Genomic DNA, 23,270 nt, shown 5'->3' on the forward strand with positions numbered 1-23,270 from the left:
CAAAATACTTGCACTAGCCATGAAGTGGTAAAGTGTTATTTGTAAGTGAATTTAGTTAGCAAAGAATGTACACTTCAAACTCTTGGGCACCATTAAAAAATTATAAAAAGAGGTTGTTGAGGGTCTCCCTGGTGGCACAAGGGATTAAGCACCGCACTGTGAAGAAATTCATGGCCTCTGCAGCACGAGTTTGATCCCCAGCTTGCCAGGGAGATACCAACATGGCGCAGAAGAACTCTCCTGACTCACCCACTGCTCCCTCAGCAGTGTATTTCAGTAGATCTGCCTGTTCTGCTCCCCACTCAGTCTTTGGTGAATCCTTTCATCCCCCACACCTCCCTCTGCCCTATACCCCAGTTCCTGTATGTGTAAATAAATAAATATTTTTTTAAGAAAAAGAAGTGCAAAGAGAGGGGGGAAATATAATCTTATTAAACAATTAGAACAAGAGAAGAGATAGGAGAGAAACAAAGGAGTGCAATAATAGAAAATAATTATCAATATGGCATATTAATTATATTATATTAATAATCATTTTAAGTATGAATAGTCTAACTACAATAATTAAAAAACTGATTATTATTAAGGATAAAAAAGCCATATATAGTCTATAAGACACCCATTTTAAATATAAAGAAAAGACAAGACAAAAGCAACAAAGTAGAGAAAAATTTGTCAAAAATGATAAAAGAAACTGGAGTTGGCATTGAGATTTCAGACACAGCAGACTTCAAAATAAGGAAGATTATTGGGGATAGAAAAAGCATAAAAAAAGTATAATTTACTTTATGATAAAAGTGTCACTTATGATAATAAAATATTTCTTATCATTTATGCATCTAACAATAGAGCATCATGATAAAATTGATAGTATTACAAGAAGAAGTAGACAAATCCACTATTATGCCTGATGAATTTCAGACTAAGCTATCAATAACTGACAGATTGACAGGAGGGAAATCATTAAGGATACAGTTGATCTGAACAGTAATTTCAGTCAACTTGATCTAACTGATATTCATAAAATACTCCTTCCAAAATAGGAGACTACACATTCTTCATAAATTCAAAAATAACATTCACAAAATAAATCACATTCTTGTCCACAGAATACACCTTGAGAATTTAAAAAATAGAGAAGTCATGTACTTTTATATGGAATCAGATCATATGGAATTCAACTAGAAATCAATAGTAGTGATATCTGGAAATTCTGAAACAATTTTATACTTGTAAAGAACAGGAACATCAGAGAAAAAGTCTCAAGAGAAGTTTTAAAAGATTTTTATTTAAATGTAAATGCCCATATAACGTATCAAAATCTGTGGGAGTAATGATAGTCCTGATTATAGATAAATTTCCAAAATTAAATTCTTACATTTTAAAAGAAGATATGGCTAAAATCAATATTCTGAAGTTCCACTTTAGCAAAGTAGGTCAAAAAGAGTAATTTAAGCCTAAAATAAGCAGAAAATAAATAACAAAAATTAGGGTTAAATTGAAAGCAGGAGAAAGAACAGAGAAATTCAACAAAGGCAAAGCTGATTCAACTGATGAATAATACTGATCAATTTCTAGACAGGTTAACTCAGAATAAAAAGAATGAAGATATAAATTACCAATAGTGCTCCTCACTACTCCCATGGACATAAAAAGGTGGAACACACTAAATAAATAACTATGGCCTCAAATTTGATAAATAAGTTAAAATGGACTAATTTCTTGTAAGACACAAATTATCAAAATTCACACAAGGGGAAATAAATAAATCCCAGGAAGGAATACAAACTCTGACAAGGGAAACTAACTGTATTTAAAATGCATGAATGAACATCAGCAGGATGAATGGAGCATGGGGGAGGGAGCACAGTCCTAGACAATTTTGGAAATGAGTAGAATCTCTAAGGCTAAAGGGAAAAGTACTATGCATAGCACTGTCTGGATGTCTCTGTCTCTCTGATCTATCTATAATGTATATTACATGTGTATATATATATCTATATATACAATTATATATATATATATATATCTCCTTGATCTGTCTGTTGAGATGAACTTGAAGCAAGGATGTGCTCAACAAAACTGAAAAATCTACATTGAATTAATGCCAACATGACACAGGGACCAAGTGAACAGCAGCCAATGGCCAAAAGTGGAAAAAAAAAAAATTGATCACAAAATAAATAAGAGGGTATTTGATGATTGGATTATAACTCAAAATACAAATATTATCCATGAATTCATATTATTATACATAAATGATGGGATAAATAAATAAGGAAAAGTAGAGACTAACTCCATGCAGTAGAATTCCAAATATCTTATTTACTGGTACTTCCAAAGGGGGTGTATAACTCCCCATTTCTCAAGTGTGGACTACACATAGTTACTTTCTTCCAAGTAGAATACTATGAAAAGGGAGAAGAGTAATATTACAATGGAGAAGCCTGATAAACACTACCTCAGATAGATGATAAAAGTAAGCATCAACAGTAATAAGGCATATTGCTAGTGTTAGGGGGAAAGGATGTCCTGCGCTAATCCCAGTATACCCTTTTGATAAAAGGTTATGAAAAGGACACTTTACCTGTTATGTCTTTCTCTCAAAACTCCCTAACTCCAGTCTAATCATGAGAAAAACCCCAAACTAATTCCAATTGAGGAGCAGCCTCCAAAATACTTGACTAATGCTCCAACAAGATGTCAAAGCCATTAAAAAAGGGAAAATCTGTCAAGTTGTCACAGCCAATAGGTGCCTAAGGAGACATTCACAACTAACTGTAATGAGATATCTTTGATGGGCTCCTGGGACAGAAGAAGCAATTAGATAAAAACTAAGGGGACCTGAATACATTGTGGATTTTAGTTCACAATGTATCAATGTGGGTTCAACAAATGTAACAAGTCAACATACAATGCTAGTAATATGGGAAACTGAGTACAGGATAGATGGGAACTCTGTACTATCTTCATGACTTTTCTATCCTAGAAACTGTCCTAAAAATAGCTTCTACTTAAAAACATAAAAGCAAAAGATACACATCAAATAAAAGAATTTAGAGAGTAGAGTCAGAATTCTGCCGTCATTTTCCTGGGGAGTTCCTCAAGAATGTACCCTGCGGGGTCGATGAAAGCAATTTAAAAAAAAAAAAATTCTTTTATTTTTTAAAGATTTATTTTTATTTATGCATAAAAAACTGGGGTAGATGCCAGAGGTGCAGGGGTGAGAAGATTCACCAGAGACAGAGTGTGGAGCAGAACAGGCCTATAGGTCTTAGAAGATGATAATCCCTCATTTGTTTGTGGAACATACTATATATTACCTACAGGAATCAGTAAGTTTTTGAAAGTAGGGTCATTCTCATTTTTTGTCATCATTATATCTCTGGTTTAAGGAAAGCAGTGCCTATTATTTACAGAAATACACTGCTGAGGGGAGCAGCAGATAAGACAGAGAGGAATGCTGCACCATATGTAGGTTAGCTCCCTGGCCAGGTATGGAACTCTGGTAGCAGTGGTGATAGGTGATAGCCCAGAGACTTAACCCGTAGGCCACCAGGGAGGCCTGGAAAGCAATGTTGATTGTGGGTCTGCTACTCCTAGGCAGCCTATTTGGCCACCATTTTGTTACCTAAACAAGGTCAAAGTGGTCCGGCCAGTTAGGAACAGGAGCCCAACCCTTAAGCCCTTCAAATCAAACAAGAGCACAAAGATGGATCACACTGGGAAGGTTATGCATCACAAGGTATGTCCAGAATGCCCAGGGGCTGAGGACCGATGCATAACATGTGCATCAGGAGGTATGTCCAGAACGCCCAGGGGGCTGAGGAACGATGCGTAACACATACTCCTGACTTATACATCAAGAAGTATGACCAGGAATGCCCGCAGGGCCGAGGACGGATGTATGACAAGGGACCCCAGAAGCTGATCAGTGGAGCACCTTGTTGATAAGATTAGAACCATGGCTGGGGATTAGGGTGTATCATCAAGTAGATTAGAAGTGCCTGGAGGGCAGACTCACAATCCCTAATCTTCTACACCCTTCCCCTTTCTTTAATCTCCTTACAACCAATTATGTGAGTAAATAAAAGGGCCAGGATCTTGCTCTTCAGCAGCATCCTGCATTATGTAGCCTGCTCCAGGACTCCTGTTTGTTAGTGTGGTGTTGTCCCATGCAACAGTTGATAGACCTGATAATCACCTGCTTGGGTCACCTCCACCACCTACCCTGAGAGCAATAAAATCAGGAAGGAGGATATGGGTTTACATGTCTGTCTCTCTGTGTTGTTCCTAATGCATCAATGTCTGTGTCAAAAAGTTCTTTACTGCCAGTCTGATGTAGAAACTCAGAGGATGGTGAAAATGAATGGTTGTGACTTGTTTTAGAGCAGGGTTTCATCTGAATCTCTGAAGCAAATAATTAAAAACAACTTGACCATTGTTGCTATTTTGGGAATTTTTGCACCATCTATCACAGCAAGAAGAACTATCACATTTGCAATCAAACTTGAGCACATTTCCACAGAAGTAAATAATATAGCCAGGCACTTTTCCAGCAAGCACCCCCACCTTCACTACCCGACCACCCACCCCATGCACCTACTGCCCCATCTCAACAGGTGCCCCCTTCAAACCAACTGAGAACATGTTATTTATGCTTTCTCCTCAGCCAGTCCGCTGCTATTGCTATCGGCAGGTTAACTCCCAGACTTGGTTCTATAAATTCATAGTACTATTCACTATTGCCTATAGGCCTTAGAAGATAATAATCCCTCATTTGTTTGTGGAACATACTATCTATTACCTATAGGAATCAGTACATTTTTGAAAGCAGGGTCATTCTCATTTTTGGTCATCATTATATCTCTGGTTTAAGAAAAGCAGTGCCTATTATTTACTAGGTATTAATATGTATGTGAAAAAATAGATGAATGTGTGAATCTATAGTATTGACAAATCAGAAAGTTAAAATTTGATATTTAAAGCAAGAGATCAACTTTTTCACTAGACTGTTCAAAATTAATTGATTCTTAGTAACAGAGAAACTAGCTCTTCTGACCAACCCCTCTTAAACTCTCCAATGAACTTCAACTCACTCTCAAGACTCAAATGTCACCCACTTTGGGAGACGTCACTGATTTCCCCAGCCACTTTTAGATGTCCTTTTCCATTCTCTGACAGCATTTTGATTTAATGTATCTGCATTATAGAAAAGGTATGTGCTTATATATTAGCTTTTATTACTAGCCTGTGAGCACCCTGATCTCTTCACTTTGTATTTTGTAAGCCTTCATGCAATGATCAATATAGTCTGAAATAAGAATTAGAATAAATAATTGCTTCCTCTCACAATTATCAGAGCTGTGTTAGGCATTAAAGTCACATTATTCTCCTTGAGCATGCAAATATTATTTTCCAGTTCTTTTTCATTATGCATTGCTCCAATAAACCTATCTTTCCTAAGATGATTCTTGAAGAAAGGGTAGAAAGTGTGTATCATTCTGTTCCCTTACTTTTCACTTATGTATGTATTTTTCTTGATTTTAAGAGAGAAGAATGGATCATTTCTTTTTTGACAACTTCTCTTTCTGCTTCTTGAAGTAAGAAGTTTTACGTCCTTGACTGGAGGTTGTAATTCCACTGCTAGCGCCCTTTCACTTAGGACACAGAAAATGAGGTAAGTTCATCTTCTTGGGTCATAACTGCTTCATTTGTAAATGATTATAAGGGGCTGGATGCTTCTAAGGCGCTGCCAAGTCTAGTTCTGCAGCCTCTGAGTAAGTGTTTCCACAGCATCATGTTGCTTTACTGGACTAGGTGTTTCACATCTTGTTAAATGACTGTAAAATGAAACCCTTCCCCATGAATGTTTAATGAACTTAAGGGAATGCCAGACACAGACAATTCATTTGTTAAACACTGCAATTTGCCAAGAATTTCAAGTAGTTAACCTGGGCTTCAAGATAAAACAAAGACAGATTTGCCTGATATGGTACTTAATTTCTCCTCCCAAGGATTGTCCTGTACCAGCCAGCTTCCCTGTGATAGAAAAAAAAATGCTCCCCTTGGGATAACTATTAAAGGACTCTTTTGTTAGGTGCTCAGAATTTCTCAAGGGTCTCATTCTGCAAATTGAGTTGGGACTCTGGATTTCCTCAGCACTGTTGACATTAGAGAAGGATTATTTTCTTTGGTTGGGGGTTATCCTGTGCATTCCAGATGTCCTATTAGCGTATCTGGTCTCTAACACTACATGTCTATAGCATTTTCCTTCCAAGTTGTAACACCCAGTGTTTTCAGAGGATGACAAATGTTCCTTGGGACATAACTTCCCTTTGAGAACAACTGAGTTAAATGGATAAGTGTTTGCCTCTCAGCTATTCACTTGCTGTCTGACAGAGGATCACTTTCTCAAGCTTTCATCTCCATTTCTGTCTTCTGAACACTGTAGGTATAAATTAAGGAGCTGTTGTTAAGACTAAATGAGACACTGTATTAACATTTTTTTAGCCTGATTCTGTACATTTACTTTGTACATATTATTTGCTATTGTCATTATTTCATTATTTTTAGCTGTTATTTTTTGCATTGGTACTTTATCCCAACTCTTGCCAATGGAAAAAAAAAATATACAGAACCTACAAAGGAAAAAATGCTTTCCCAAACTTTCTTCATTATATTTGCACTTAAATGTGAATGCAGAAAATTTCAGTCACACATTAGATTTACTGCTCTCCCTAAGAAGACTTGTGCTACCTGGCCTCCAAAGCACAGATGCCCTAGATGTATCACCTTATATATCTTAAACACAGAATTGAAGCAAATACACTTTTCAGTTCCTTTTTAGTGTGTTATTTATATCGATTTTCCATTAGTGTTTCTTACCATAACATATGGCATGAAAAATTGTAGTCAAATTATTATATAATTCTTATAACAAAATTATGTACAAAAGCATAATTTGCCAAAGAGGAAATATAACTAGAAATATGTAGACAGAGATTATACTACACTACAAATAAATGTATTTTAAAAATAAAAGACCATTTTTCCTATTAAATTAGCAAAAAATTTGTTCACAAATGTGTAGCAAAGCTGGCAGTGACCCATATTACTTTCCAGTACTGAAATGGATACTTGCCTTTGGGAAAGAAACTAGTCTAGTCTCTTTAAAACCTGCTGAGGTGGTCCCTTGAGCCCAAGTTGGCAGAGAGTAGAATGCTATGGCTGCACACATATAATACATATAACTTTTCTATGCAGCTGGCCTCTCCTTTTTCAGGGTTTTTAAATGCACAAAATGTCCTTCCCTTTGTATCTACTCTCTGCTTGAACTCTTAATTTCTGTGAAGTTCTTTAGATAGATAATTCCTTGGAATGTGTTATCCTAGCTGCCCATTTCACAACTCAAGAAAAAATGTCCTGTATATTCTCTTTATACAAAGTTGGGATGAACATAGGAAAATACCTTTGCACACCCTATCTTGGCCCCTGAGAGAACAATCTTGTTGAATCTGACCTGACTTATAGGATCGATCTACTGCTGCTGTCCTGTATTAACATAGAAAACATACTGAAGGGGATGGAAGAAGGAGAGAAAAGGAAAAAAATAAATGCAACCAAAATTCTTTCAAGAGTTGGAACTCCAACAGCTGGTAATATCTTTCTTATAATTCCAGTCAAATGAGTGGTGAGGAGCACATGAGTGTAGAGTTACTGTTAAGAATGCAAATATTTTTTCATTGCACTTGTATGCTTATTGCAGCACTATTTATAATAACCAAATTACGGAAACAACCTAAAGTGCCCAACAATAGTTGTGGAATATATACACAATGGAACACTATTCAGCTACACAAAATATTAATTCTTCCCATCTGCAACAACATGGATGAATGCAAAATAAATCAGGAGAAAAACATACATGATGTTTCCACACATAAGTGGAATATAAAGACTCCAAACAAAGGAACAGAAAATAATAATTTAAAAAATCCCTTAGAAATTTGACTTTAAACTTGAAGATACCAGGTGGGAGTATGGAACAAAATGAGGACTATGGTGGAATTATAAGTGTTTTGGTGGTAGGTGTGTTTGTGTAACATACATCTGAACAGGTGTATATGATTTGTGGGGTCCAAATCATCTACAATGTTATAAACAATTGTTGTTTCAATAAAAAAAAATTAAATAAGTTTAGCTCATAAAAATCTGCTTATAGATTCTCAGGACTAATTGCTTCATCCACCCATCCCCACAACAAAAGAATGAACTCTAACATAGTTTCTAACTGCTCAAGGTTACATCCCTAGGGGGACAGGAGCTCTTGTTAAAAAGCCAACCTAAGAAGAAAAAAAAAATAAGGTCTCAAAAATATTTACTCTTTAGTCTGACCAACACCTGAGCATAGGCCCTGTCCTCACTTTCTTAGAGCACTCACTAAAAAGGACTTACAACTATAAACCTTCTTTCTGTGAGAGGTATATCCATTGCCTACAATTCAAGAATGTCTTTCTCTAGGACCTGAAAGCCATTTATTCAAAATGTAATCATTAGGAAGGCTAAGATATTCATCTCCAGGTCACTATAAAAGTATAGAATTCTAAGTTTAGCAATTGCTAGCTGAGAGACACAGCTCTCTTAATAGCATTTACAGTGACCGACTCATTATTTTTTTTTCTTTCTCAAATTTTATTGATTTGCTGATCATTTACATGATTATATGATTTTGGCGGTACAGCATCCCCCTCCATATGCACATGCTGCTCAACCTCTGCCAAAACCCCACCAGTTCATGTCCTCTTATCTCCCCCACCTCCCCTGCCCCTCCCACCACCTCTTAAAGCCAGTATAGTTTACAGAGTCTCAAATTTATTTTTGTTATTAAATCATCCAATTTTCAAATATTCATTTCCCTAACTCTGTCAAGCTCCAGATTTCCTCCCTTCCTACTCCATCTTTCCCCTTTTAAAACACCCAGTTACCTATGTACGAACAGAAGTTGAGTTCAATACACACTGGACCCTCTTCTGCAACAGTGATTGGCTTTGTTTATCGTTGTTAGATGCAGTTGCGAAGAAAGTGACACCCGCTATCACAGCAGGAGTTTTAGTGTGTGGGATAATAGAAATCACTAGAAAAATGATTCCCTCTATTTCAGAAATGAGCATTCCCCACACATAGCCATGAATAAAAGTTTAACTAAACTTTGCTGGGAAGCAATTCTGATTTATGAGTCCCACAATAAACATCTAAGTACATCTGTTGTGTATAACATAATGGTGACTTCTGGGTAATGATTTCTTAGAATTACAAATGATATATAAATTCCCAGTGATTTATGCATTTGGAGGGGTGTGAATATGTCCTGGATGATTGCCTATTATGCTCAAATACTAGGTTTATACCGTGGCCTTTGTTCTTCAGTTTTGTGCCTCAGAATCTGGAAGTACAATCTTCTGGACGGGAAAAGAACTGCTACCCTAAGAGAATATTTCAGTATGTCTTAGGCAGAATTTGGTTGCCTTTGATTTAGTGTTTTGAAATATATCTCAGAGATGATGAAAACGACTTTTAGAAAGAATTTTGGAATTGGAGATTTTGCTTTTAACTTTGATTTCTGATGTCTCTTTGAGGCCCGGTGTTAGGAAGACTCTGGAACCATGAGTGAGTCTACCCTGGCTTTCTCATACACCTTTCCTTGGAGTTTCCTGAACATACCAGGCAATCTTGGGATTTTGTGGCCTTATTATTTCTGTTTTCTCTAATTTCTTGTCCTTAGCTCTTTGGCTGTCTGATGAAACTTTATATTTTTTTAAAACCCAGTTCAAACCTGACTTTGTTTTGAGTCAGACAACATACCTACCCAACCCAATTCCCATTGGTCTCTTCTTCATCAGTCTCTGCTGTAATGTCAAACAGCTCAGTCCACATATCCCCTCTGGTTCTGGTATTTGCATTTTGTACTACACATGAGTTCCCACACAGGAGGGAACATGACATCCCTTGGTTTCCAGCACAATTTCTAATACCAAGTAAAGATTCAGTGTTTACTTTACAGACAACTGAAGCTCTTTTTATGCCAGAGATTAATTTATACCGCGGATTGTCATCAAGAGCTGAGAATGAATTTTTCTCTCTTTCTTCCAGCACATGTGCACACGCACACACATAGAACTGCAAGATGATTTAAGCAGAACACTACAAAAATTTGAAAAAAATTCAATAAGTCTGGTCACAGGCTCCCAAACCACTCTGAACTGAGTGCCCTGAGGTGAGCTGCAGGAGGAGAGACACAGACATTAACTTACATTCTGCAGTTGGACATGATTCTTCATCAAGTTCTCTGACTTTGCCATTGCACTGGATGATTTAAGACTGTAGTTTTTACCATTTTGTGGCTCTTTCAGCTGTTCTTGGATTTGTTTAGCTTGTTTCCTGTAGGTTTAAACAAATGTATAAATGCATAAATTTATTCTATTCATATTTTTGGATGCTCATTCATATCCAATGTCTATATTTGTCATTTGTTAAAGCTGGGTACCCTCAGTTAACAAAGAGAAACTTTTTCTCATTTTCAACCCCAAGAAATACTCTCAATTTAAAGAGAAGCTGGTATAATGCAGGTTTAATACCCAATGCAGGCTATCATCATGCAGGGATTAATATCCAATGGCCCTTCAAAGGCAGACAGAAACATAATGTATTGTCTTGGCCCCCTAAATACAAGAGGTCCCTAACCCTGTGTCAGCGGCAAAAAGTTGAAAATGCTCTGAAGAAATGGTCAATGGGAAAAACTCAAGTTTGAACCTGGCAGTGACATATAACACACACTTACAAAGCGACATTATATATGTGACATTTAAATATACGTTTCTTGATTACATGACTTTCACATATGCTATAATCTGTACATATTTTTTTCTTTTACAATTTAGAAAGAGCTCATTTGGATCAACCCTGAATGTGAAGATTTATAACTGCCTCACAAATAATAAAACAATAGTTAACTGTTAAAGAGTACCTACTATGTGCTAAGCATCACTTTAAGTATTTTACATGCATCAACTCATTTATTTTATTTTTTTAAAAAATATTTTATTTTTTAACATAAATTTTATTTTTTAACAGGTCAGAGGTGCAGGGGTGGGGGGGTAAGAGGTTTCACCAGAGACAGAGTAGGGAGCAGAACAGGCAGATCTATTGAAATACACTGCTGAGAGGAGCAGTGGGGTGAGCAGGAGAGGTTTGCTGTGCCATGTTGGTCACCTCCCTGGCTGGGGATCAAACTCGTGCTGCAATGCCTGAGAATAGCTTCATTGTGCTGAGACTTAACCCCTTGCATCGCCAGGGAGGCCCCTCAACTCATTTATTTTTCACAATAATTCTGTATGATGATGCCACAATGCTGTACTCATCTAAAAGGTGAGAAAACTGAGGCAAAGTGTTATTCAATAATTTCCCCAGAGTCATATAATTAGTAAATGGTAGGGTTAAATTTGAAATGCCTGCATATTCTGCACTTTCAAAAACCACACAGAACTGTCAATTCACTGGTCTCTGGTTCTACAGCTTTTCAGCTGAGAGGATTTTTTAAACTCCAAGTAAAGTGCATATGTGGGGTGAGTATTAGAAGGGTCATTCAATGGTTATACCAGAAGTTTGAAACAGATTACTGCCTTATTAGATGCTTTCGCCCAAGAGCTTCACAACCATTTATCAGCAGAAAACTGTGTACCACACATAAAGAAAGCTTTGTAGTCTCACTCCCCGTGCAACCCCCTAATCTTTCGCTTCTTCCCCAAGGTTCCTGTGAAAGATGGAGGAGAATGTGATTTCTTGCAGTTTCTCCTGGAAGGCAGCACTCTATGGAGCATCGACTGCAGCATCAGAGGGGCTGGCATTTGAATCCCTGCTCTATTGACCATCAGTTTTGTTTTGATGTTCTAAATCAAAATAATTGATTTTGTTAACTTTTCTGAGGCCCTGTTTTCTCATCTCTAAATGGGGTTTATAAAAGCAAGCTGTCATGGATAGTGAGGAAATTAAAGTGAAAGCACATGTAAAGTGTTGATCTTCTTTCTTCCTCATTTAGCAAGCTCAGTTGTATGAGCAGATGCTGCAGAGGAATTAGAACGTTGGCCCAAAGATAAAAGGAAGATCATATTAATTGCAACTCTCACAAGCAAGTCATATTATGTGCGACAGGATTTGGAGGCTCTGAGCATCATTGCCTCCTTTGAATTTACAATACCAATGTGATGTAATTGTTTGTTTAAATATTTCTTTTATCTTTTCAATTATTTGGGGGACTTTTATCTCCAGTACTCTTGGTTATTTTAATCCAGTTATAATGGTCTCTCTACTTCCTAACAGCTAATCTGTAGCCTATTGTGAAAAATAAATCTATCATATCAACATGTTAAGAAGCACACACAGCCTCAAAATCCCATCAAGGATTCACTGATAAAGCAAATGGGAGATCAGGAAGTTCTCCCTGGTAAATCACCATGAAGCAGTAAGAGGAGGTTTGACAAAGAGGAAGCACACAATTACTCCAAGAATTAAATAGTAAAAATACTAATTTTTCAGTAATTCCAAAATTCAATATCTGGGAAATGTAAACTTTTAAAGGATGTTTGTGTTTCCTAAAACTTGTAATAGTTTGCTTTCCTTTACTCTCTTCTCACTCAAGTCACTAATATTCCAGGATAAATGGACTTCCCTCCTGAGTTTGCCTCCTTCTCTATCATGCCTCCCTTCTCACAAGCACTTATAATATATTTAGCTCTTTCCTCCTTCCCCCAGCAAATGGGAACAGAGGAAAGACACATCTGATTCCATGATATACCATTAGATCTCTGCAGAGAGCAGTGTGAACACTGTATAACACACTGAGTTTTAAGTTTTATTGGCCTAATGCATCCAAACAATAAGATGTAAGTTGTAGAACTTCAAATGTCACGAGTCCGTGGGTAGACATTATTTGTTATGTTGCAAGTTGGGTTCTGGGGAAGCAGACATTTGAGATAGAAGAAGAATGCAGGATTATTATTATTAGTGGTGACTTTTGGGATCAACACATGTGGTAGCAAAAGGAAGGCAACAGGAGTGGGCAGAGGGCAAAGCTGGAATGTGATGCTGTCTCAGTAAAGATCTCAGCAACTCCCCTGAGGCCTCTGAAATTGGAAAGGCCTCACATAAGTTGGGGTGAAAGTCTAGGTCTTCAGAACCCTACACTGACCTGTCATCATATGAGGGCTGTGTCAGGGCACAGCATGAGCTGGAGAGAGCTGCTCTATCACAATTATGTATTAGCGACTGGGAGACTAAGACCTTCACTGAAGAAGAAAATCTTAACAGCACTCTGCCTGTCTTAAGACAATTTCTTTGTGATGTAAAATCTCCTCCCTTAGACAATGATAACTTCCTTGCAGGGCAGGTTGCTTCCATATCTTTCTTTACTCTGGCATCAATTCTGCTTTTTCCTCCTCTGCTTTCCCTGTTGTGATAATTATCTGTCTTGCTGCCTCCTGGTGTATCCCTTCTCCTATTGCAATTCATTTTTAGAATTGAATCATGTCATGCATTTTCAGTCTATTAAGAACTTCTACAGTCATCCTCAGACTTCATAACCACATCAGTTGAAAACAAAAAGAAAATCTAGAAGAATTTATAGTTGTCATATGAGCCATATCAATCAGATTGAGAGGCTCAATCAATAGCTTTATTAACTACTTAATGGGAATATATGGGTTTATTGGGAGTAATAAGAAAATTTATTGTATTCTTTAGAGCTGTTGGAGGTTCAATTTACTCAGAATACTCTCTAAATTCAAGAAAGTGTTGCTTATTTCTATCTCATCTTATTACTTCAAACTTTCATCAGCTAATAATTTGCTATAATACTCCTCTGGTGAAGTCAAGGTGACAATAGAGTGAAGAAAGAACTGGAATGGCAGATCTGAGGGACTGTGGGAAGTCAAACAGAAATGACTAAACAAATGTGAGTTTTGAGGTTAAGTCATAACTCTCTCCAGGCAGAAACTATACATCCCAGTAGACAGAACTGAGATTTTAATTTTTTTTATTTATTTTTATTTTTTTAATTTATTTTTTTTTTATTTTATTGATTTTTTAAAAAGATTTATTTTTATTTATTTATACAAGCACTGGGTACAGTCAGAAGCACGGGAGGGTGAGAGAATTCACCAGAGCCAGAGCGGGGAGCAGAGCAGGCAGAAGGACCGAAGTACACTGCTGAGGGGAGCAGCGGGCGGCAGGAGAGGTCTGCGCGCCATGTGGGACCCTTGCCCAGCGGCCGGGGATTGAACCGGCGCTGCAGAGGCTGCGGGCAGCTTCGCAACCCAGCGCTCAACTACTGCGCCACCGGGGAGGCCCAGAACTGAGATTTTTAAGTGAATTTATTTGTCAACAAATGATAGAGAAGCCCTAGAATTTTGGAAGACTTGGGACTTCCAAATGAAATAAAAAAAAATTGTGTGTGTGTGTATGTGTGTATAACTTTATGGTATGTATGAAAACTAAGATCTACCTATTCAGTTTTCCCCCCCCCCCCAGATTTGGGAGGGAAATTAGAATTCTATGAATGAGCATAAAAAAAAAATCATGCCAGGATGCTATAAGAACTTACATTGCTTTCAGTACTACAGATTAGGGGCTTGGTCTGGGATGTGGCATTCCTCTCAGACAAAGTAAAATAAAGGAAGACCATACTGGAATAGTACTAGAAAAAGGTCTCTGTAAAAAATAAATCTTGTTCATTTTTTTATTGCTTAATTATATATACATTTCCTTATTTATTCATGTTTTAATAAAAATGTACCAGCTGGGCAGGCATAGAGACAACATCTTTATTAGTCTTCCCCTACTGGCTGAGTTCTCTGAGCCTCCCATCATGAATGTGGCATTGAGCTGTGTTCCACTAAACCTGCTGACACCTTGTTGAGCCCCCAAAGGAGACATTTTTCTCAGAGTCCATTTGCTGCCCAGGGAAGGAGAGATTGACAGCCCTGAAGACGGAAATCCTCTAGCTACCCAGCTGCTCTCCATTTTTGTGTTAGTCATAAACATTCTTTCCTTTAAATGTGGTACAAGTACAAATTACACTCTAAAAATAGGTGATTAACTACTTTTTCATAGTAATTTGCTTATTGTTAAATATACAATTTGTTTCTTGTACACTTGTGTGGAGCCCTTCGAACACCCTGCCGAGTTTGATTACCCCTCTCGTGCTCCAGGGCACACGCTTCACTTTGTAGTGCCCCAGCCTCTGTGCTCCAGTGTGGAAAGCTAAATGCTAACAACAGCAAGCCTTCCTGAGTATTTACTCTTGTAAACACTATGCTGTGCTTTTGCAGTATTATTCCATTGAATTGTTAACAAATTCTATGAGGTAGGTATTTTAATCATATTTTACCAGGAAGGAAACAGGTGAAGAGGTTGGATGTGATTTGCCTCGTAATACAAAACAAACAAGTGGCAACCTAATAATTTAAAAATGGGTATGGCTAGTGCATGTGAAACCCTGACCACTGGCCCCATGGTCTCCCCTGGAGAACACAGCATCCCATGGGCTGCACCAAGCAGGCTGCCCTGATTCTCTCTAAGCAGTGTCCCCAGACCACAGGAGTGCTGTGTGTGCCCATATGATATGGTGGACATTTCAAGAACCCACCTACTGTGTGGTGTTTTTTTAAAAAAGATTTATTTACTTATTTATACAAGAACTAGGGTACAGGCAGATTCGGGGGAGGGTGAGAGGATTCACCAGAGACAGAGTGGGGAACAGAACAGGCAGACTGACGAAATACACTGCTGAGAGGAGCAGCGGGCGAGACAGGAGAGGTCTGCCGCGCCATGTGGAACCCTTGCCTGCTGGCCGGGATCAAACCGCAGCTGCAGAGGCTGCAGTCAGCTTCAGATAGCAGTGCCCAACCGCCTGCACCACCAGGGGAGGCCCTATATTAGCATTTTTAAATGAATACTGATATTATTTAAAATGTTTGGCCATAATGCACAATTGTATTTATTGTGAGCTTTGGAAGATGATACATGCAAAACCTAATTCCCTGACAAAGAGTAAGTGTTGAAAATGGGGACACTAACAACTGTGACAAGCAACAGTTGCCTAGGAGATGTGACAAGTAAATGTAATGTGGAATCCTGGATGGGATCCTGTAACAAAAAACACATTAGGTAAAAACTAAGAAAAGTTGAAGATATGAACTTGGGTTAGTAATACTGCAGCAATACTGTTTCATTAATTTTGACAAGTGAAATGTACTGATGTGAGAGATTAATAACAGAGGAAACTGGGTGTAGGGGATAGGGGATTTTTCTGTATTATTTTCTGTATTATTTTTAGTCATCCAAAAATCTGAACCTATTTTGAAATAGTTTATTAAAAATAATAGTTGCTAATTCTAGGTCTAAGTCCAAGTATCTATTATTATTTTTTTTAGATCATAATTGTTGTCCTTTTTAAAGATCAACATACATGGTACGCAGACAGGGATCACAGACTATATCTGGAAATTGATCCATTTTTAGAAGAGCAAATGAGTAGAAAAATATAGGTCTGATGAAAAGCGATTACACATTGGCTTGGATTTCAGACAAGCTGTAAGAACAGAATCTGTGCCAATTTCTTAAGATATGTGTGCCTTACAAGAAACCGAGGGATTTAATGGTTTTTATCTACATTTCTCACTTTAAGTGCAGACTATGCCACTTCCATAAATAAAATGTCCCTGTCAGACTTCATATGGAATATATATATGTATTATATGTATGTATATATTTTTATTAGTTAAAAATAATCACCTTTCTCTGCAGAAGATCTGGTTTCTTAGCAAAGAAATGATAAAACACAGTTGAGATGTGCATACCAACTGATAAAACAAAATATATTTTATAGTATTCATATTTCATATTTGACAAAAATCTTTTATGGGTATTAGGTAAAAACATTATGAAAGGGAAATTGTGATTTGTTTTGCTTTATCAGAAAAAGCTATATATGGTTGACATTTTGGCTTATTCAGAATAAATAACCCCTTAGTGACAGGCAGGCCCCACTGAGCCTTTAATTTAGACAAGTGATCACAAAGTGCAAAATAAAGAGAATATTCATCATCATGGAGAGGAATTACAATTATGTGTATCAAAGATAACCCCCCATCACACACACACACATACACACACACACAAAACACACACACATACATACACTTGCTGTATACCCTCACCACAGTCTAAAAAGATTCTAAGTCATCTGTGGATGTTTGATGAACCCATTTGCACAAGATGCCTCCTTGGAGCAGACTGAGAACTTAAAGTACTTCCTCTGAGAAGTAACCTTTTAACACTAGAGAGAAATGGTCTTACTTGCTTTTGAAGTAGAATGCTGCACAGAACATGCCCACGATGACAATTCCAAAGATGATACATGAAATTGACAGCACCTGCCTTTGATACACTTCTTCACTCTCTGTGAATTTGAAAAACAGAATTACAATGGATGTTAGCAGGGCACAGCAGAGACAACCTTCATCCTTGTACTTCTGAGCTGGTAGGGTTCTTTCAAAGCAAACTTTTTTGTTCCTGTCATGATAGAAAAACATAAGGAAGTTATGATTTAATTTCTTTTTAATGCTCTCTAGAATAGCTGTTATTTTTTGTATTTATATGGCTAAATCAGCAATCATACACTGATAATACAATTATGATTCTTATTATCAAAATATATCCATGACTTTGGGATGCACCAGGAACATACATTTTTTAAGTTATGATGGGGCTCAAAATAATCTGCTAGAGAAAAAAAATATGCGTTCATCAGAAATTTTCTGTGCCAGTGATGATTTCTAATTTATTTTATATACTACAGATGCCACTGTGTTTTTTGATTTGGTCCTTGGCTGTCAGTGTCCCTTTCATCTACCTGCTATATGATTGACATCACTAGTGAAAGAGAACTTGAATATGCATGTGAATATTTTACTCACGGATTATACGACTTCTTCAGTATCAGTGATCTGGCATGGAAATCACTTCCTATGTTACCAAGGTTATATCCTGGAGCTTATTACAACAAACAACAAAATTTCAAAAACAACCATTACACTTTTAAGCCACTACCATTTACACTCTCAGCTCATTTTCTACAGTATGTCTACTGAAACAGTACTTTATCTCATCAAAACCATTTTTTCCATAGGCTCAGAATTTTCTCTTACTCATCTTCCTTGTTTCCCTTTTTTATACAGCACAGAGACCATGATCCATGATTACAACCATTCATTCTCTTGTAAAAACCTTCACCTAGTGTATCCCTTTCTCCCTTCCTTTTATCCATTTGTTAAAATAGCTGTGTATGAATTCAAGAAACTGCCTTCTTCATGCCTCTACCTTGAGAAGCTCAGAACTGGGAGAGACTCTACATAACTCAGAAGACAGATGTCAATAAAGGCTGACAATCACATTGCTTAAGTCAACATCTAATAGTGACTAAAAATCTCATCAACCTGCTTCTACATTTTCCTGATCATTATCCATACATTCTCCACACAACTCAAACATCTGACTTACTCTCCCTCCCTTACTCTCAGATCTTCCATACATGTTATACAGGAGAGGAAGTCTGAATAGAAGAAATCATCTCCATTATATACACAAAATATATGCAACATTAACTGCATCTGTGTCTATTCTTCTTGTATTACTACAAAGCAGTAGTTCTCAAACATTTGTGTGCACTGGAGTCACTTTAAGAGGTATTGAAGTACACACTGTCACCTACTTCCCGCTGTCCCCAGGATTATTGACTTAGTAGATCTCAAATTGGGACAAAACTAATCCACAGTAAGGGAAAACATGCAAGTGGATTTGTGGTGTCAGAGTGGGATATGATGGAGGAAAGTGACATGAGGAGACTTTCAGGAGTTATAGACATGTACCTTATCTGAGATACGAGTGACATTTTCTTGGCTGAATATGTCAGAATGTATAAAATAGTAAATTTTAAGTGATTTACTTTATAACATTTATAGTTGTAAAAATATTAATCCTGGAAAATAAATGAATATAGGTCATATGTAGAGAATATACAGACAATAAAATAGCACATAGTCTTCTAGCCTCCTTTTATGATTTTGCTCCTATAAGCCATTCTCCATATAGCAAGCAATATAAACTTTTTAATAGTTATATTAAATTACATGCATGCTTGTATATATATATATATGTACATGAATGAATGCATACAAATAGATCTAGACTTAGATGTTTCTTTAAAAGTTTGTTATTGGTTCTCTATTAAACTTATAAAAATATCTCAACCCTTAATATGATCTAAAAGGAACTGCCTGCTATGAGGCCATTCACCTATACTAGCCTCTCTTCTTTTCTTTTAATATGTCTAACCTTTAATTCGTCAGAACCTTGATATATGCTATTCTCTTTCTCTCCCTAGAATATTGTTCCCATATTTGTCTTTAAAATGCCTACTCACCATTTTGATCTCAAATTAAATGTCACCAGATAAAAAAATCCTGCACTATACTTGCAAACATCATTGGTACAGGGGCCACATTTTTTTGTTGATTTATTCATTTGACTCACCACTGTTTCCCTAGCACCTAGTGCAGAGCTTCCCACATAATTGATACACAAAGACTTGTTGCCCAGTGAATAAATATATATCCCTGCCTGTATCACAATTTTCTGCTTTAAGCTGTGTATGATACATCAACTCTCACCCCGGGATGCTCTTAAGGTTTAACACTTCTTCCTTATTCATAACATGTTTCTCCCAGGCTTTAAACAAATCCTCCTTTCCTGAGTTGACTACGTGTAACTGACCCCATGCATTCTTGAATTCCTCTTCTCAATCCTCTCACTGGGGCTTTGTCTTCTACACCTGCCTTCATATTGTGAATTTGCACTCATATCATTTACAGAGGGCAAAGGGTCATAAGGAAAATTGTTCGCTAGCCTCAGCAAGAACTGCCTATAAGACAGACAGATACCTTCATGGTTCAGCTTCTCTCCACACTGCCTGTGTACCCTGGTTTCCTGGGTGATGTTCAGGATGTCTAGATTGGATTTGTCCTGTATTCTCAATGCTCTGCATGCCTATGCCATGCAGAGCAGGTGGTTTTATGTTCGGCCCCAGTTCACTCAAGTCACTGATGCCATCCACAGTCAGAAAACCAGGATGAGTGTTGGCTCATAGACACAGAATTCTTTGTACTAGGGCTTTCTGGGTGCTTCCAAAATGTCCCATAAGCTCCTAGGTCACTGGAAATGAGCCCATGACTTGCAGTGTTCCTCTACCTGCAGACTCAGTTGGACTACTCTCTTTTTAGCTAGGCAAGTTAGTATGACAAACAACAGACCTAGATGGAGACCAACATATACAGAGCCTGAATTCTGGAACCTTTTTTTTTTTTTTTTTCCCTGAGACCATGTACCGAATTCGTGCCTTAAATATGATTGTTCATTTTCTAGTTCCTTTTTTTCTGTGGAAATATTTTGGAAACAAAATTTTATAAGAACTATGCTCTCTTCTCTTCCTTCCTAGGCTTTATTTTCATCATCAATATCTTCATTCAGACTAAAGTACCAGAAAAGAGAAAGTAAAACCTAAAAGTAATATCACTTTATCCACATTGCTGAATAAATGGAGACCAGCAATCATGTGACCCCAGCAAACTTTAGTTGACATTTACATTTGGAAAGATTCAAATTAAAGAAATAAAATATGTGTCACTGAGACATTTTTTGGGTATATTATCATTTTAAAGAATGTCATCCATTCCACCCCCATGTTTGTTAGCTCATTAAAATTTCCATCTGAACTTGGAAACAAATAAGTAGCTATACTAATTATGAGGGATTGGTTCAGGAACTCTCAGTTCCTGTGAGTGGATGATTATAATTGAATAAACATGACTTGCCTATTGTAACCTACCCCACCCTGCCTCTATATTATAAAGGATTATGAAAATGATGGATAAAAACATCTACTAAACATAAACAAAACTGTATCCTCTAAACAGAATGATTTCCACATAAAATCTATGTGGTGTTTTGTTCTTATTTGAAGTTAGTCAAATATAGCCTGGGGAAATTTACAAAATCAATTCTGAGTTTAAATCAAGAGTGAAATTAAAACTTTAAAGACTGTGAGTGAATTTATAGAGCCAGGTGTAGTTACAATGATGATTGTATCATTGTATCAATGCCCTTGATTCAGAGAGTGTCACATAAGAGGTATAGAAGCAAAGGCCTGGCAATCTGGCAATTATAGATCTGGCTTTAATTTTAGCTACTTTTAACATGAATGACCACAGATTTATTACTTTTCCTTTATAAACTTCAATTTCCTATCTGAATAAAGGGAACCTGAGACAGGCCAAATGTAATATGTTATAACAAGGAGTTCGATAATTCTACAAAAGCATTTAATACAGAAAACTGTTCTATTCAGAGAGACCAGAGATCAGAGACCTGAAGTATAAATTCAGGATCTCAGGAGACAAGAGGAATGAAGACAGGGAGAGTAGGATAGGAGAAGAAAATAACTTGTGCAAAGGTCATGTATTAGGAGATAAAATTTCATGAAGAATCTGGGAGGTGTCTTCTATTGCAGGGCATCTGCACACCTGTTTTACTTGTCCTTAGCAGCTTAGCAAAGTAGAGGCAAAGGTGACATACTTTACAATGAACAGGTCATTACCAAAGCAAGAAAGTATTGAAGGATTTGAAAGGTGAGCAATGTGATGTGGTATTATTTATATTTCTTTGCAATATAGGAAAAAAGATTAGAAGGGTAAGGGAGACACAGAGTCAAGGTAGGAGAATATGACATCATCAGTTAAGGCATGATACATGTTTGTATGACATTAGTGATAACCATAGTCGAGAGTAAAAAGATGGAAATGAAAGGTAGTTAGGCTGAAATACGTAAGGACTAGATGAAGATGCTAGTAACTAAAAACATGGTGCAGGAGGATTAGACTTGGAAGGAAAGATATGAAACTCAGCTTTGGATGTAGACAATAAGATAACCAAGTAGATATGTAAAGTGGATATTTAATTATGTAGATTTAATTATGGAGATTTGTCACCTCAGATGAGGTGACAAGACTCCAGATATAAATATTTAGGGAATATACATATACTGAAAGAAAGTGTGTTATAAGGTAGTCCAGGGGAAAATAAAGAATAGTAAGACTATCTGAGATAAATTTTTGAGGTACTCCAAAAGTTCATATAAGGTAGAAGAGGGTCTTGGAGAGGAGGTGAAAAGGAGCAGTTAACCAGGCAAGGAAACAACAAGGAGAAACAAACAATAACAACAAAACATGATAGTATTGTGAAGAAAACATAGAGGCTTTTCTAGAAGGACAGCCTATTGAATGCTCTCAGAGGGCAAGTGAAATAAACACCTTTAATTTGGTGAGCTAGAGGCCACTGGAGAACCTGCATAAGCTCTTCTTAGGGAACCATGAATGTTGTCCCATTAACTCTCTGGGCTCCTGTCATGTAGCTTTTATGCACTGGAAGGCACTGTCTCCAATCAACCTTGTCTTCTATCACTTCAGTCTAACTCCTCCAGAAAGCAGTAAATGCCTTACTTGAGTTTACCATTAACTTCAGTGAGAAGTTGTAAGTTAAGATATAGAGTGTGTTGTAGTCTCCAACACAGAATAACCATTAAATATTAGGTTGAACATTATATAATTGCCATTGGGGGTAATAAATGGCTGAACATTGGCAAATTAAATTGGTCCTTCATTATGATAACTGTTATTATTCTATGGGAAGTTTACAGGTTTGCATTCCCATTTATAAAAAATAGATTAAGTCACCTTTTGAGCCCAAACCATCCTCTGGTTAAGTAATTATCAGTAAAGAAAGTTTTATTGCCTCCCAGCTTCCTACTTGGGTTATTTCCTTTTCTGTATGCACATGACTCACTTTCTTTTAATAGGAACACATTTCAATTACAAAGATGGAAATTAGACAGGGTAACTTTGTGGTAAAATTTCAGATAGCAAGACTGGACCTGTGCAGAAAGTCCTTTTGGCAAATGTCTTAGCCTAAGATTCTGCAAAAGACCAGTGCTGGCCTTTGCAGAACTTTGTCTTCCTCAAACTCCCCTTCCTTCAGGGAGCAGTGATGTTGGTTGGTGGGTGTGTACATCTGTGTTTAAACAACAGCTACACTGTTTAAACAAC

At 37.1% G+C, this 23,270-nt stretch overlaps 1 protein-coding gene across 7 annotated transcripts in view; it reads right to left on the reverse strand.

Annotated features, from left to right (window-relative positions):
* Nucleotides 1–23,270, reverse strand: part of NRG3 (neuregulin 3) — a gene marked incomplete at both ends in the record, with an annotated part of 925,662 nt that overhangs the window by 17,132 nt on the left and 885,260 nt on the right. For all 7 annotated transcript variants that reach the window (XM_084246398.1, XM_084246402.1, XM_084246401.1 and 4 more), the window contains 2 exons: nucleotides 10,314–10,440; nucleotides 17,413–17,515. In XM_084246398.1, coding sequence (XP_084102524.1) covers nucleotides 10,314–10,440; nucleotides 17,413–17,515 — 230 coding nt within the window. The remainder of the gene's footprint in view (nucleotides 1–10,313; nucleotides 10,441–17,412; nucleotides 17,516–23,270) is intronic.

The sequence above is a fragment of the Talpa europaea genome, assembly GCF_964194135.1.
Source record: "Talpa europaea genome assembly, chromosome: 10".
Classification (NCBI taxonomy): domain Eukaryota; kingdom Metazoa; phylum Chordata; class Mammalia; order Eulipotyphla; family Talpidae; genus Talpa; species Talpa europaea.